General features: G+C 40.6%; 1 protein-coding gene across 1 annotated transcript; it reads left to right on the top strand.

Moving 5' to 3' along the window:
- The first annotated feature begins 4,428 nt into the window (after positions 1-4,428).
- On the top strand, positions 4,429-14,127 carry LOC117442406 (pepsin A-like). Its single transcript, XM_034078409.1, has 9 exons — positions 4,429-4,484; positions 5,730-5,880; positions 7,744-7,861; positions 10,585-10,703; positions 11,622-11,818; positions 12,785-12,901; positions 12,986-13,127; positions 13,227-13,325; positions 13,990-14,127. The coding sequence occupies exons 1-9, from the start codon at positions 4,429-4,431 to the stop codon at positions 14,125-14,127; spliced, it is 1,137 nt and encodes a 378-aa protein (XP_033934300.1).
- The last annotated feature ends 4,249 nt before the right edge of the window (positions 14,128-18,376 follow it).

The following is an 18,376-nucleotide window of genomic DNA, read 5'->3' as shown; positions in this document are numbered from 1 at the left end:
CTCGCATTGCAGATGAGACAGATGGACTAATTTCACGAAAACCAAGCAATTGAAACTTACAACTAATTATATTAAAAAGGTAAACATTGAGGCTCTGCTATGCAGGGCCGTCCCCCCCTACAGGCCGATCATGCAGACTGCGCGGGGCCTCACCTTGCGGAGGGGGCCTCATCTTGCGGAGAAAATGTGGCGCACCTATGAGCTTATACGCACAATTAGTGTGGCGCGGCATGGTTTTGCCGCTGCAAGGCTCTACTAGTCCCCCCCCGCCCCTGTTGACGCTCGCGAAACAGAGGGCCTCATCATATAACTTTGCGTGGGGCCTCATGTTGGCCAGCGACGGCCCTGCCTCTAAGTCAATAAATGCAAGAGATGCAGCCTTTTCTCAGCAATGTGACAACCCAATGATGATTTGGACTTTATTGATCCCCAAAAACCCAAGCCACAGCTTTGCTATCATTGCAGTTTAGTTGTGTTTATATCCTACATTTGATTTGTAAGCATATAATGCTTCACCGAACACAGGAGGGGGCTTGGCTGTCTACAAATAAAGACGGCTAATTTTAATTCTCCCCAAATATATTGAGGCTGAACCTGAACTTTCAGCTTGGGGGCCCCCTATGGCCGCAGGGGCCTATGCATCTGCATAGTCCGCCTATAGGAAGAAACGGCCCTGCATGCAATCGAAAGTGAAACTTAAGCTGATCCATTGCGGAGATATTCCCGCGAGAGCGTGAAAAACTTTGATTAAATAATTTATTCACTGAGCTACTTTCCATCTGCAGTCCCTCACATTAAACATAAAGAAAATGAATGAAAATTACAAAAATAGCAGTACAAATACATAAAATGCAAGAAAAGTGCAAGAGTAAGAGCAGAATATACAAGTATTTAGGACATGGTAATACTATAGCAGCATCGATACATAAAGTGCAAGAGAGGATACCTCTGTATTAAAGTGCATTTAGTGCAAATCTGGATCAGCTCCGTTGTTCCCCCATTTTTAGAGATGTGGGCACGGAGGAAAAGAGAGAGGGTTTTATTTTATGACACTTTGTGAGTTCCCTGACGCACCGGGGACACACATTGATGTATAAAAGACGTCACAAAGTGCATTTTGCATGATCAAGTTGAGGTGTTTTAACCACAAATGCTCAGAGTGGTTGCACGGACGTTGGGTTGCATCACCTTTTCTCCATGCCAATGCAGCGCTATGCACTTCCTCATCATTAAAACTATTGAAAGCAGACGCAGAAAAACCTGCTTTGTGGACACACGCCTTTACATGGAATGGAGATTACTGCCTGTAGAAACAGTAGGGTAATAAAGTGTCCGTCTCTTTTTGATTTGTCACTTCTAATGCACGTGGAAAAGGAGATTCCTTCACGCTTGCACATGAGACAGTTATCAAACACATCCTTCAAACTAACTTGCTTTCCTTCGTTTCTAAGATCTGATGGTTTCCTTTGTATAGAATATGGAGTTTCTATTCAATGTACTCACCTGTATCAGAAGTAAGTCTGAGCCAGCATGTAGATGTTAAAGAGAAGAGGCCCCAAGATGGAGCCTTGAGGAACCCCACATGTCATATTTGTCAACTCAGATGTGTATTTACCTATAGAAACAAAGTTGTTTCTGTCCTTTAAGTGGGATTCAAACCAATTTAGAACTGTTTCCGAAAGTCCCACCCAGTTTTCCAGTCGGTCTAGTAATATGCTGTGGTCAACAGTGTCAAACGCAGCACTGAGATCTAATAATACTAACACTGAAGTTCTGCCACTGTCTGTGTTTAAGTGGATGTCGTTAAAGACCTTTACAAGAGCAGTCTCAGTGCTGTGGTTTGGACGAAAGCCTGACTGGAACACATCGAAACAACTATTTAAATGCAAGAAATTACTCAACTGAGGGTATTCCTTTTTATAGAATATGGAGTTTCTATTCAATGTACTCACCTGTATAATATAATAAGTAATGGATGTTTAAGGTATTGTTGAAACCACAGTAGTTATTTAAGCCTGTTGATAAAACACATAAGGTGTCAGATCCTTATACTGTGAGTTAAGAAAGAGACAATAGGTGTTTATTTGAGTTACTTTATACGTTTTTACTGTTTTCTTTGTACATATGACTGTCTGTTACTACATGTTATACCTATATACCTTTACTTTTGTAAGAGACATTAAGGATGTTTAATTCTAAAGACAAATAAAGTTTAATTTCCTATAATATTGTATCTTTTTGAATAGTAATTCACTGTTCTTTAATAACAGCGGAATGTGCAGCAATGTTTTTATTTTCAATGATAACAGCTCTTCAGGCATTCATTGTGGTGTGTGTGTGTGTGTGTGTGTGTGTGTGTGTGTGTGTGTGTGTGTGTGTGTGTGTGTGTGTGTGTGTGTGTGTGTGTGTGTGTGTGTGTGTGTGTGTGTGTGTGTGGCCTAGCATTAATATACTTGTGGGGACCTGTTTACACAGTCACGTGTGGGGACTCACCTCCCTTATGGGGAAATAATGGAGGTCCCCATGAGGGGAATCATTAATTTTACGGTGAAGACTTGGTCAGGGTTAGGGTAAGGGTTAGGCATGTGTTGGTTATGGTTAAGGTTAGGATAAGTCTCCAGGAAATGCATGTAAGTCAATGTAATGTCCCCTGAAGTGATGTATACATGGTGTGTGTGTGTGTGTGTGTGTGTGTGTGTGTGTGTGTGTTCTAGCATTACTATACTTGTGGGGACCTACATCTGTTTACATAGTCACGTGTGGGGACTGGCTTCCCTTATGGGGACAAATTGGAGGTCCCCATAAGGGGAATCATTAATTTTAGTGTGAAGACTTGTTTAGGATTAGGGTTAGGGTTAGGGTTAGGGTTAGGGTTAGGCATGTGTTGGTTATGGTTTAGGTTACAATAAGTCTCCAGGAAATGCATGTAAGTCAATGTAATGTCCCTTGAAGTGATGTATACATGGTATGTGTGTGTGTGTGTGTGTGTGTGTGTGTGTGTGTGTGTGTGTGTGTGTGTGTTTATTTTAAATGATAACACAGCTCTTCAGGCATTCATTTTGGTGTGTGTGTGTGTGTGTGTGTGTTTGTGTGTGTGTCGCCTAGCATTACTATACTTGTGGGGACATACATCTGTTTACACAGTCACATGTGGGGACTCACTTCCCTTATGGGTTAGGAATAGGGTTAGGGTTAGGCATGTGTTGGTTATGGTTAAGGTTAGGGTAAGTCTCCAGGAAATGCATGCAAGTCAATGTAATGTCCCCTGAAGTGATGTATACATGGTGTGTGTGTGTGTGTGTGTGTGTGTGTGTGTGTGTGTGTGTGTGTGTGTGTGTGTGTGTGTGTGTGTGTAGAGTGTCTAAAATACCTTGATATTAGAGTAAACACGGTAGCAAACACTCTTACTGAATATCACGTGCATAGGTGGTCATTCTAACAATAAAATAAATTAAATATGTAATAAGTTTAACTTCATGCATTGAAATATGAATGATGGGCAGTTTTTGTTTCATACCTTTATGATTATAACATTATATGCACTTTGCAGAAAATATAGCAAACAAAAAACATATTTCTCATTTCATTTAATTTCAAACCTTTATTTAACCAGATTGGTCCCATTGAGATCACAGATCTCTTTTTTCTAACATATTTCAGACTCCCTTTTGTCTTCTGGTCAAATCTGACTCATTCCTACGTGTTTTTATGTCGGAAAAATGGCTTTTTTTCAGCTAATTGCTGCAAAAATAACATGTTTTATTGAACAGTATAGAAACATTTGGGTCTTCCGATGTCAATTTCGTAAAAATCAATCAAGAATATTTGCCTTTTATTAAATAAAAAATGTGGTTTGGTTTTGTGAAAACGATGTTGATTTAAAATGTTCTTAAAACAAAGATTTTGGAGGTGATTTTTTACTTTATGCTTCATAAAAACTCACATTGGGAGGACAAGACAACGGTTCACCGTATGGAAGAAGAATAATAACAAAGGGATATAAATAGGTATATATTTTATATTTAAAATATAAAAAGAAAGTGTGAAACAGTTTTATATGTAGTAAAACTGCATCTTAGTTTTATTTGCATCACATTTTGACATTGCGAGAGGAAAAAGTCGTTCATGCTTTAATCAAGTTTGTTTTCCTAACTTTACTTTTCTTGAGGTCAACGATTACCTGTTCCATTTCTTATCTTCACTTATCACTTATGTGTGTGCTGCCTTATCAAAGTGTAATGCTAAAATGTTAGTGCATTTGTATAAAAGAGGATGCGAAGCTGTGTGTAGGCACTAAAGTCTTTGGAGTCATACGGTGAGTTTACTGCACTTTATGGCTGCTGCAGTATTTCAGTTTCAGTGTTTCTGTGAAGTGATTTTTTGGTGAAATAACCTCCTTTTCTTGCAGTTGATAGCCAAGCCGTGAAAATGCAGCGTGCCTTTGTTCTGTGTGCCGTGGTGGCGCTGTCCGAGTGCTTCTTCCAGTAAGTCCTTCCTTTCTAAAATATATACCTGTATCTCGAAAGAAAATATTATTTTAAGTAAAGGCAGATTGGCATGTTTTTTTTGTAAAATACTGACATGGGTAGTGTCCAGAGGTGGGAAGTAACTAAGTACATTTACTCAAGTACTGCACTTAAGTACAATGTTGATGCTACTCGTGCTTCTACTCCACTACAGTTCAGAGGTACATGGTGTACTTGTACTCCACTACATGTAGTTAATACCTTTAGTTACTTCACAGATCTGGATGAATGATGTGAACTATAATCAAGTGTTAAATCAGACTTTAGCTCCACCTGGAGTAAATCCACCAGCTACCCTGCAGTATACAAAGTACTTCAGACTAGCTGCACCTTCACCAGCTTTGAGAACACTTTCATGATCAATCATTATAAAACATATCATATATATTATTCTGAAATGGACCAATCTGCACAACGACTACTTTTACTGTCTTTCACTATATTTTGATGAGAATACTTACTTTTTGATGAGAATACTTACTTTTACTCAAGTACAAGATCTGACTACTTCTACTTTTACTCAAGTACAAGATCTGAGTACTTCTAATTTTACTCAAGTACAAGACCTGAGTACTTCTACTATTACTCAAGTACACGATCTGAGTACTTCTCCTACCTCTGGTAGTGGCGTAGTTTGGACCCAAACGCAGGACAAAGGAACGTATAACAGAACATACTTTTATTTGTTTCTTGGTCTAGACAAGCCAAAGCAAACCAGAACATAACTTCCTGAAAACGACAAACAACAATAAGAACAACATTAAACAGAAAAGCAGGACTTAATACAAGCAAAACTAAAGGTGCCAGTGTTTGCAGAGCTAATGGGGAACAACTTGGACTAATAACGGCGTGAAATTCTAACAAAATAGGCGGGAAAACCCACATATCTAGATTACAAGATAAACAATTGGAGTCCATTCAATTCAATTGAAAACAAGATTGTTAACTTTGACGATGAAGGAAACAGGCAAAAACCTCGTAGAAAACAAAATGAAAGTGTCCCCAGTTGGTGCATTGCAGGGTTCATGTATATCGACTTCTTGCACAATTTGTATTTTTGTATTTTATCATATATGTTGCATGGTTGGAGGAGCTCAGGTCAGAAGAATTTCATTGCCATTTCTACACTGTAGCTTTGTGCATATGATAATAAAACCTGTCATGGAAAACCAAATGAAAGTGTCTCCCATTGGTTTTTCGCAGGGTTCCTCTGGAGAAGGGTAAGACAGCGAGGGAGAACCTGGAAGAGCAAGGTCTTTGGGAGGAATACCGTCTCAAATACCCGTACAACCCCATGGTCAAGTTTGACGATAGCTTTGCTGTCGGCGACGAGTCCATGACCAATGACGCTGATGTGAGTAACAGCTGCTGAAGATTTAAAGGTCACCTATTATGTAGACAAAATCCACTTTTTCCTTTTCTCTTCTTCCTGTCTCCTCTACATCAACATGTGTCCCCTCTTCTTCATGTTTCCTTTACATCAACATGTGTCCCCTCTTCTTCATGTTTCCTTTACATCAACATGTGTCCCCTCTTCTTCATGTCTCTTCTACATCAACATGTGTCCCCTCTTCTCCATGTCTCTTCTACATCAACATGTTTCCCCTCTTCTCCATGTCTCTTCTACATCAACATGTGTCCCCTCTTCTCCATGTCTCTTCTACATCAACATGTGTCCCCTCTTCTTCATGTCTCTTCCACATCAACATGTGTCCCCTCTTCTTCATGTCTCTTCTACATCAACATGTTTCCCCTCTTCTCCATGTCTCTTCTACATCAACATGTGTCCCCTGTTCTCCATGTCTCTTCTACATCAACATGTGTCCCCTCTTCTCCATGTCTCTTCTACATCAACATGTGTCCCCTCTTCTTCATGTCTCTTCTACAACAACATGTGTCCCCTCTTCTGCATGTCTCTTCCACATCAACATGTGTCCCCTCTTCTTCATGTCTCTTCTACATCAACATGTGTCCCCTCTTCTCCATGTCTCTTCTACATCAACATGTGTCCCCTCTTCTTCATGTCTCTTCTACAACAACATGTGTCCCCTCTTCTGCATGTCTCTTCCACATCAACATGTGTCCCCTCTTCTTCATGTCTCTTCTACATCAACATGTGTCCCCTCTTCTCCATGTCTCTTCTACATCAACATGTGTCCCTTCTTCTCGATGTCTCTTCTACATAAACATGTGTCCCCTCTTCTCCATGTCTCTTCTACATCAACATGTGTCCCCTGTTCTCCATGTCTCTTCTACATCAACATGTGTCCCCTCTTCTTCATGTCTCTTCTACATCAACATGTGTCCCCTCTTCTTCATGTCTCTTCCACATCAACATGTGTCCCCTCTTCTCCATGTCTCTTCTACATCAACATGTGTCCCTTCTTCTCGATGTCTCTTCTACATCAACATGTGTCCCCTCTTCTCCATGTCTCTTCTACATCAACATGTGTCCCCTGTTCTCCATGTCTCTTCTACATCAACATGTGTCCCCTCTTCTTCATGTCTCTTCTACATCAACATGTGTCCCCTCTTCTTCATGTCTCTTCTACATCAACATGTGTCCCCTCTTCTTCATGTCTCTTCTACATCAACATGTGTCCCCTCTTCTTCATGTCTCTTCTACATCAACATGTGTCCCCTCTTCTTCGTGTCTCTTCTACATCAACATGTGCCCCCTCTTCTTCATGTCTCTTCTAAATCAACATGTGTCCCCTCTGTGGAAAGAGACTCTGAAAGTTTAAGGAACAAAGATTGTCTCTCTTTTTGATCAATTTCTATAAAAACCTGTCTGAAAATGAGCTGATCAGATTTTGGCCACTTTATGATGTCATAACGATGTGTTGTCTTGTGTAACTATTAGCCAATCAGCAACCAAGGTACCCCCCCCCCCCCCCCACCTTATCACCGGAATCTCCTCTAGAGCACCATTGAGTTCTCTGTAACCAAATGTCTCTCAGAGGGGCGTGGGGAGGGGCTTCTTATTTTCATCTAAAGTAACAGACAGAGAATCAGCACTTTGGAAACAGGGCTGAAACAGAGGGGATTATGGGTAATGCTGCAATGATCTGTTTGGTGTTTCAGCCAATCAGAGACAGGTTCTGTATATACCTGAGACCTGTGATATGTTGATGAGAAACAGGATAATAGGTGACCTTTAACAGATGAACTTTGATAAAGAAAGCTAAGGTTCCCATTGTGTCCTCTTCCTCTCCAGCTGGCTTACTATGGCATCATCTCCATCGGGACCCCTCCTCAATCCTTCAAGGTCATCTTCGACACCGGATCCTCCAACCTGTGGATTCCCTCGATCTACTGCAACAGCCGTGCCTGCAGTACGTAAAACTCTTCATCTATTACTAGCATCTATTTAATGGTAATGACAGGATCACACAAAAGGCCGATGCATCTCAGATGCGCACAACGATCCATGTGGAAACATTATGGCCTTTTAAGCTGATAAATATTGAAAAAAGGAAGGACCAGATGAAACCTAAATCCATTGAGTAGTGGAAAAAGTGATCTGACAGTCCTTAAAGACGTGTAGAGAGAGTATGGTTGTGATTAGGCATCCAGAGTGAGTAGTTAGGGGTAGGGTTAGACCTAACTAATAATAATAATAATGGGTTCCATTTATAAAGCACTTCATATTTGATTTCAAATCCCGAAGTGCTACAAGTAGTGAGCATGAACAGTATAAATAAACATTACACAACACGGTAGAATTAATAAAAAAGCAATACAAAAATAAAAAATAAATAAAAGGGTGATAAAAAGGGCAAAGGCTCTTTTGAAGAGATGGGTTTTGAGGCCTTTTTTAAAAGCCTCCACGGTCTGTGGTGCTCTCATGTGGTCGGGGAGAGCGTTCCACAGGCTGGGAGCAGCCGCGCAGAAGGCCCGGTCTCCCAGAGCACGGAGCTTAGTCCTGGGGGGTTTGAGGAAGTTGGAGTTGCTGGAACGGGTGGTCCGCAAGGAGGTATGGGGGGTGAGGAGTTCCTTGAGGTAGGGAGGGGCAGTTCCATGGACACACTGGTGGGTGAGGACGGAGACCTTGAATTCGATCCTCAGTTCCACGCGGAGCCAGTGTAGTGCTTTAAGGATGGGGGTGCTGTGATCATATTTGCGCACCCTCATCAGGATCCTAGCAGCGCTGTTCTGAATGTATTGGAGCTTCTGGATGCTTTTGTTAGGGATCCCGATGAGGAGTGCATTGCAGTAGTCTAGCCTGGAGGAGACAAAGGCATGGACCAGCTTTTCGGCGTCAGGCAGAGTGAGTGTGGGGCGGAGTTTGGCGATGTTCCTGAGGTGATAAAAGGAGTTCTTGCACAGCTGTTTAATGTGGGCCTCCAAGGTCAGATGGGCGTCCATTTTAACACCCAGGTTGGTGACTATTGAGGAGAGGGTAATGTCCTGGCCGGAGAAGGTGATGGTGGTGATGGTGGATGACCGAACCTGGTGTGGGGTGACAACTATAATGGCTTCGGTCTTGGAGCTGTTGAGTTTCAGGAAGTTTTGCTTCATCCACGCCTGTATCTCCTCCAGGCAGGCAGTGAGTGTGGGTGAAGGCAGGGCTGCAGAGGAGGTAGGGTTGATCCTGAGGTACAGTTGGGTGTCATCAGCGTAGCAATGGAATGATACTCCATGTCGGCTGATGATAGAGCCAAGGGGGAGCATGTAGAGTGTGAAGAGGGTGGGGCCGAGAACTGATCCTTGAGGGACACCACAGGTGATGTTGTGGGTACCCGACTCTGCCTCGCCCAAGGAGACGTACTCTGTTCTCCCGGTGAGGTATGATCTGAACCAGTCAAGGGGAGAGTCAGAGAGTCCGATGGTGGAGTGCAGACGATGGAGGAGGATGCCGTGATCGACGGTGTCGAAAGCTGCAGTGAGATCGAGGAGGATGAGGAGAGAGGGAGAGCCAGCATCAGCCGTCATCAGCAGGTCGTTGGTGACCCTGACCAGGGCAGTTTCTGTGCTGTGGCCTGAGCGGAAACCAGACTGGAACTTCTCTTTAACTCTGTAGGAAAGCCGAACCTCAAAACATTTGGTTGAAATATTAGGCTTGTATTTGGGCAATTGGTTAGGAGGTAAGCTATGCATAGTTAAAACTAGGAACACAAATGAATCCAATTACCAGTGAATTTCCCTTAAAAAAAGTCAATAAAATGATGAGAATATCTCATCGTCAATTTTATCTCGTAAATTGACGGCTCATATCTCTTATAACGGTTTCAGGTTACAACTTTAAGAACAGCACTAAACAGAAAATCAGGACTTAATACAAGCGGAAGTGCTGTTGTTTACAGGGCGGATGGGGAAAATGTTAAACTAATAACTCCAGGAAAGTCAAACAAAACAGGCGGGAAAACCCACAAAGACGGGAAGTCAAAACAGACATGGGGAATTAAGTTTAAAAATAAAACACGAAAACCAAGATCTTGACAAACATGAGATGTAATCTCATCAGTGGAAATCTCCGTTTACTTATTCCAGTATCTAGATTACAAGATTAATATTCCATTAACAAATTAAATGGAAAAAAAAATCAAGATTACTAACTGTTCTTTTTCAATTGCTTTACTTTGCACTCACTGCAAAATATGTTATTGTCAATAAACACCTAATCAGCAAATATTTAACAATTATTTTTAGTCTTTACATCTGTTCTTTCTACCACAATCACGACCAGTTTAACCCCGGTAGTCTTTAGAGATGTTTTAGTAGAGAGTATGATTGTGATTAGGCATCCAGAGCAAGTTGTTTAGTCCAAGATCTGCAAAGGAAAGATTGTAAATTCCCGTTATTTTACCACTTTAATGTCCACATTTTTTCTTGTTATTATACAGCCCTTATCTCTGATGTTCTGAGGAAGTTGTTGTTTGGGTGGTTTGAAAGTTTATATTGCAGATCATAGGTTAATAGTGGCAGTCCATTAAACTAGATTGAAAACAAGAGGTCAAGACTTTTCAATTATGTAATTTGCTTTAAAAAAAATTCACAAATATACACTTTATCAGACAAGCATTGTTAATGTTTGTCCTACATCTGTTCTTTCTAGAAAACCACGATAAGTTTAACCCCAGCACCAGCAGCACCTTCAGAAATAACGGCCATGCTCTCAGGATCCAGTACGGCACCGGCAGCATGACCGGATTCCTGGGATACGACACTGTGACCGTAAGAAAATAAAGAAATTACTAACACTATATATTCGAAAATGGGTTCACAGTTCACATGTTTAACGATGAAGGTACACTGAATATCTGTTGGGCTGAAGTGTCCTATGTATGTGTTGCACAACCTTTTTTACTTGATTAGCAGAGGTGGGAAGTAGTGGAGTACAATTACTTTGTTACTGTACTTAAAGGTGGGGTAGGTAAGTTTGAGAAACCGGCTTGAGATACACTTGTTGTTATATTCCATGGAATGCTTAACATCCCGATAGCAATGAATATCTGAAGTGCTTTGACAAAAAATCCATTGAAAAATATCCTCTGTGGAAGCCGTAGTGCTGTAAAAAGCACGACCAATCATCTGAGCCGGCTAAAGTAACTGGATGGCCTACCTGCCTGTCAGCCTTCCATCTGTGCACAAACTTACCTCGTGCCCTCATTGGTCATGTGCGCGTTCGTGTGTGTTGGAGGAGGGGCTCTGTGAGGAAGTGGCAGATTTTCTCCGGTCGTGTATTTTCAAATTCTAGCGCACTCGAGCTGGTTTCTCCAAAATTACCTACCCCACCTTTAAGTACATTTTTCTGGTATCAATACTTTACTGCACTACTTATTTTTCTGACGATTTTTTATTGTGTGCTTATTGATTTGAACACGATCCGTGTATCCATCATTTCCTGGTCTTCTCTAAAGAAGAGGGACCAATGGAAACATTGTCATGTTGCCGTTGTTCAGCATGGACAAATTCATTAGCTAACAATGACATTATTGTTCTATTAATATACAGTAAAGGGAGGTCAGGTACTCTTTAAAACAGCTGCTAGTTATGGGTACTTTTTACTGAAGTACATTTTAAAGCCTCTTTACTTTTACTTGAGTAAAGAAGTTTAGTCAGTACTTAATCCCTGTGTTCTGTGTTTCTCAGGTGGGTGGACTCGCTGTGAAGAACCAGATCATCGGCCTGAGTGAGACTGAAGCTCCCTTCATGCAGTACATGCGCGCTGACGGTATCCTCGGCCTGGCATACCCTCGCCTGGCTGCATCCGGCGCTACACCCGTCTTCGACAACATGATGAGTGAGAATCTGGTCAACAAGGACATGTTCTCCGTGTACCTGAGCACGTAAGCACATAAATAACTTTGTATCATCCAATCAAGAGGACTAATGCAGGAATGAGTCTTAAAACCATTGAATAAGTCAGCTTTAACCACTTCTTGTTCCCTCGTCTTGACGTTTTTTTTAATGTTTTTTGGTTGGAAAGGATTTTCACGTTTTGTTCTACGGCATAAAAGACATCAGTAAATACCCCAGTGGTGGATTTAAAAATGGCGTTTGCTAACAAGTGTCTAAATAAGACGACTAAACTTCATCACACCCAACATTAGCCAATGTTAGCTTATCGATATAGCCTTACATTAGCTTTTGTCTTCATAAAGTGATGTTAATATGTGGAGATTATCTCTCAAAACATGTCATTATCACAAACATGTTATCCTATTTTCTGCAATATTCCAAAATTCCCATTAGCTTTTTGTTGAGGGATGCTAACTTGCGATGCTAACTTCAAAATCGGCTTACAAAAAGACATCAGCCCTGCACCGCTCTATACTGAGATAGCAACTGATTTCCTGACAATTTTTCATTTTCAAAATTTATTTTGTATCATTTATTCTACTATTTCAACACTTTTCAGTTTATACATCCGAAAAACAAACAAAATGAGTAATACAGAGGTAGCCCTCCTGTTAGAAGATAATTCCGTATTAAATACGCACACAGATAAACATAATTCTACCCATTCTTATGTACACATATACATACACATAGATCTGTAAAGTAACTAAAGGTATTAAATACATGTAGTGGAGTAGAAGTAGAAAGTAGCATTAAATTGAAATACTCAAGTAAAGTAAAGTACCTCCAAGTTGTATTTGAATATAGTACTTGAGTTAATGTACTTAGTTACTTCCCACCTCTGCATCTATGGAAGTAATAAAAGGATCACAAAATATAAATAAAATGAAAATAAAATAATAAAGTAAACAAAATAAAAAATTTATTAATGATGTTCTCTCCTGTCTTTGCAGTGACACTCAGCAAGGCAGTGTGGTGACCTTTGGTGGCATTGACCCCAACCATTATTCTGGTCCCATCTCCTGGATCCCCCTCTCCCGCGAGCTGTACTGGCAGATCACAGTGGACAGGTGAAGAAACAAAAACACAGCATTACAAATCCTCCAGAAATCTCTAAACGTGTTCTGATGCATGCTGTTCTGTTTCTCTTTCAGTGTTACTGTCAATGGTGAGGTTGTGGCCTGTAATGGCGGCTGCCAGGCTATCGTTGACACCGGTACTTCTCTGATTGTCGGACCTCAGAGCAGCATCAGCAACATCAACAGCAAAGTGGGAGCTACCAACAACAACGGAGACGTAAGTGCCCAAATGTTAAAGGATATTCCCGCAGCTTCTTGTTGTTGAAAGAACGGTACAAAAAACGTAACTCTTTCCTCCATTTTTCTTTTGCTTCAGTACATGGTCAACTGCAACAGCATTGCCCAATTGCCTGATGTGATCTTCCACATCCACGGAGAGACCTTCACCATCCCAGGCACTGGCTACGTCCGCAAGGTAAGATGTTCTGCTTGCCTGCCGGATACTTTAGCCTGATATAAGAAGGTCTGTGGTTAACACAAGATGAAGAGATTTTTATTTTACGACATAAAATACGTCAGTAAATACCCCACTGGTGAATTTAAAAATGGTGGAGGCTAACAAGTGTCTAAATGAGACGACTGAACGTCATCACGTCCACCATTAACCGCCTTTAGCTTAGCGGTGGTGACGTGAAGTCATGTGACCGTGCTGTAGTTCCTTTATAGCCCAACATTAGCCGCCTTTAGCTTAGCGGTGGGGACGTGAAGTCATGTGACCGTGCTGTAGTTCCTTTATAACCCAATATTAGCCGCCTTTAGCTTAGCGGTGGTTACGTGAAGTCATGTGAGCGTGCTGTAGTTCCTTTATAGCCCAACATTAGCCACCTTTAGCTTAGTGGTGGTGACGTGAAGTCATGTGACCGTGCTGTAGTTCCTTTATAGCCCAACATTAGCCGCCTTTAGCTTAGCGGTGGGGACGTGAAGTCATGTGACCGTGCTGTAGTTTATCTAATGGAAAGAAACCATTGGCTTTTTGTTGAGGGAACCAGGGAGATGCTAGTTTCTAGGTTGGCGTACATAAATACATCCTCCCTGCACTATTTTGTCCCCCTCCATCTGAAACTCTTCTCTTTCCACAGTCTCACTCCAATGGCTGCCGTACTGGCTTCGGTAACGGAGGAAGCAACCTGTGGATCCTGGGAGACGTCTTCATCAGACAGTACTACGCCATCTTCAGCAGAGCCCAGAACATGGTGGGTCTGGCCACGGCTAGATAAGAAACCTGGAGTCACTCCTACCAACATCTTGAAATCAATCACATGTGTTTTATGGTAGGATTTACAAAATGCCTGAGACGCAAATCTTTTCCCTGTCCGAAATATGATTATATTTCCTCATATCCAATAAAGAGAGTTCAATCTAATTGACTGGTGTTTTTCTAAAATGTACAATAAATAAACATGACACACACTTTTAAGTGAAGACATAGACACATGAATATTTGATGATATGTGTAAGGGAAACTTCTGTGTAGCAATGCAGTGGGAGTCACCGACTCACGAAGGAGACACAGGACGAGCAGGAGTTCTGATGTCAAACACTGGGATTTAATACAAGCATCGGCCGGAGAATTTCACATCACAAGTCAAAGATTCTGACTGCACGGGTGGGTTGCCATGTCAATTCCGATCCCCTCTCATCTTGGCAGACCTTTTAACTAGCTTCACTAAGAGTCAACCCACATGGGTGAAGGTGTACGTGACCACCTGGAGGCACTGAATCACTTATTTGACTCTATTGCTCTGTGACCGAGAGTTGACCGGTCATAAAACTGATAATGTCAGCAATAGCTGAGACTTCCCATTCCTTAAGACAGATAACGGAATTATGCTTCGTCGTAAATGTCAACAGGCCGAAAGGTCAAATATCTTAAGTAAAGACAAAATGAATCCCAAACAGTCCACTCTTTTTATCATCTTTGATAACCTGAAAACATTAGTCTAATAATAATTTGGTCAATACTTAAATCAATAGGCGTCTTCAGATTTGAGTGTGGTCCCACCGTACATCAATTTACATCACAAAGTAGAATAAGACTGAAACATTCAACCACAATGATTGATACAGACAATCACAATAGAAAATCATCTCTCATCAATGTTTGGATCGTCTGTTGTCAAAAGCACAATAATGAACACACATAAAACACAGATGCATAATAGCAAAACATCTTCTTTAAAATAATATGTTTTAACATGTAACCATTAGCTGATCTCACTTAGCAAACTATAAAATCAAAACCAGCTTGCAATTTAAAGATTTAGTTTAAGAAAATCACTAGTCAAATGCATTTAAAACATAGGATCATAAGAGATCCAGGTGAGGTATACAATCACAGTTAAGGTATACAATTCACAGTGGTTTGATCAATTCGTAATCTGCAAAGTTACAGCGTCCTCAATTCAGGATTACTTTACGTTTACTTCATTACATATTAAATCAAAAGACTATGGCATGATAACATAATTACATTACTTCAACTATCAATCATTATGTCATTTCAAAATCTGAAGGGAAAATTAAACGATTCTCAAAATGTTTAACAATCTGAAAAGGAAGAGTTCGGCAAATATTCAAATACTTTTGTAAAACCTGGAAAGGAAGGTTTAAACGTTTAAAACTTGAACCATCATTTTAGGTCTATCTGTGCATGGATAATACGTTGAAGAGTAGTGTTGTTAAACCTGATTGCTGGACAATTAAGGATAGTAACATTATATGTTATAATATTAGAAATACCTTATTGTTCATTACCTGAAAATATCAATCAATTTATTTTGTTTAGTGTGACAGTGTAATCTGATCTAACAAAATATATTTATCACCACTAGTTAACACATGTCTGTTCATCGTAAATATAAGAACAATCATTAATTGTACATCTGTAAACATCTGGTCATTCAATTCAAATGTTATCTTTGTACGAGAGCTGGAAGAACATGTCCTCCTGACTCGTTCTCCTCCTCTCTTTATGACACAGAATGTCTGGTGTGTAAAGGCATCCTGATACTGTAGATTAGCACTGAGCTGCTGATTGGCTCAAAACTCTTCTTCATCAGAGCGCCATATTTCAACCCCCCAATTGCTCTGCTTTTGTGTCTCATTCAGTGAGCACTTTATGATCCCCCAGTGAAATGGAGGCTCATCTGCCTGCATTCCTTCTGCTATCTGCTTGAGAGCAGAGCCAATTCCAAGTGGCACATCCAGATGCCCCCCCCGTGATGGGAGAGGTTAGGAAGACATCTGCTCCTCCAAGAAACATGGAACCTTGTATTATAGAAGCCTCTGACACTATCGCTCGTCCTGCAGAGTTGTCTGTTTGAGCCCCCCCGAGCAGAAAGATGAAGAAGCATCCCATCTCATCAGAAAGTTGAAGATTAGAATCCTCTCATCTCGAACAACCTCGTGCCTCCTTGCCCGTGGCTGGGGGTGCTCTCTGCAGCCTGAGAGTGTGATCCTCTCTCTCTGACCCTTGGCCTTCAGAGCTGTCCTAGTTATTGGGTTAACACTTGATAGGGATGTTTTCCTGAGTGCAGACAACTCAAGGCAATGGATTAGCACATTATCATTCAATTACAAAAATAGGCTAGGCCCCTCAGAATTATTTGGGAGCCTTCCTGACACATGAACATGCATACATGTAAGGTTTGTGTTAGTCATTTAACATGCAAGAATCATATACTCATCAGTCCAAAGCAGAGAAATGTTATTTTAAGTTAAAGGTGAGCTTGTCCTTGTGGATATAACCCCTTCTCAATGATTCTAAATGTTATATTAATTCACCATTTACCGTTTGATTAGTTTATCAGAAATACATTTGAAATAAATGTTCCAATATAAAATCAATTACTCAATATAATTGATTGACTCTCCCCTCCCTTTTCTTACATATGTCACATATGTAATAACAACGTCGGATTATATTTAAACATGGTATTGTCTATAAGCTATTAATCGAGAAAACTCAGTATCAGTATGCAACTCGCAAATATCTCCTCTCTCTTTCCTATCCCTCTCTTCCCTCTTCTCTCTATTCTCTCTTCCACATCTCTCACTATTATCTCTTCCTCATCCCTCTCTCTTCCTCATCTCTCTCCTCCTTATCTCCCTCTCATCCTTATCTCCCCCTTTCCTCACTTCCCCCTGTCTTTCTACTCACTTTCCCATGTCTTTCTCTTCTCACTTCTGTTAGATATGAAATAAAACATACAAGTCCATGTAAGCATGGTATAGATCATAATCCATTCCTTGAGAAGACTCAGTATCACCTGTGCGCAGCTAACAAAAAACAATTGTGAGAAACATATATTATGCAGGAAATGCACACCTTTGTTAAAACAAAAACAAAGCATAGCCGATTAGGGAGGAAAAGCTTCAACACCCTTAACATCTGAGTTACCACTGAAGGCATAGCATGAATGATAGTGGGCGTCTGAAGGTGTCATTACTGAGAAATGTCAAACAAATTCAAAACCTTACATTTGAAAACAGGTTTGCATTCCTCCACTTAAAGTGCCAGTGAAGTGCATTTTTTTGCGCCAAAATGAAATGGCAGTTTCATTCCTTACATATCATTGTGCCTGTTCATGGCTAAAATAATTTTAATTATTGATTAATTAATTATGAAAAATTAAAAAATATTTTTTAATAATAACGGCCGTCTGAGCCTACCGGAAGTTGCAGACGATAGCGGCGGTGACGTCACAAGATGGGCCCAGTTGTGATTGTAAACATGGCGGAGACTTTGGAAAGTGATACAAGTGTGAGAGAAATGATTGATTTTGACAGTTTTTCTCGATTTAATTCCATTTCCTGCCTTTCTACAAATATATTAGGGACTATAGTGTTAACAAATCCAAGAAAAATGTGTAATGTACATAATGAGTGTGCACACTTATCTAGTATCCTATCTATGTGAACCTGTTTTATTTGTGATGACCTCACACCCTCACCCGGGAAGATGTTTTTCTTTAAATTGAAGTTAAAGGCATCAATCTGGTGCACTTTGAGGGCAACATTAAGAGATTTATGGATACAGCTCTCAACACTCATATCAAACATATATTTCAATAATCAAAAAACATTGGAAGGATTTCTTAACCTATTTTATACAACTAACATAGATGGAAATATTTGTTTACATAGATGACCAAACCAACTGAGATAACTTAGGCTACAGTTTACAATCTAATCACTCAGAGTCCTTTACCTCCCTGAGCTGACATTATCTCTCTCAGTCCAACAGGAGAGGACTCTCCCTCTTGAAACAGCTAATCTCCGTTAGCTCCGAGCTAGCACTAGATGCTAACAGCAAACATGTAACTCTCTCAGTCTCTCTTTCTCTCTCGAATCGAATCGACCAGTGGCCTTTATTTGTCATGAATAATCAACGAAGGCGGAGGTCAACTGCGGATTTCACGGCAGCAAATTCAAAACTCATCAAATTAGTTGCTATTCCAACATCTT

The sequence above is a fragment of the Pseudochaenichthys georgianus genome, unplaced genomic scaffold (genome assembly GCF_902827115.2).
Source record: "Pseudochaenichthys georgianus unplaced genomic scaffold, fPseGeo1.2 scaffold_425_arrow_ctg1, whole genome shotgun sequence".
NCBI lineage: Eukaryota > Metazoa > Chordata > Actinopteri > Perciformes > Channichthyidae > Pseudochaenichthys > Pseudochaenichthys georgianus.
Note: the sequence above shows the minus strand (reverse complement) of the source record. Positions and strands in the feature narration are given on the sequence as shown.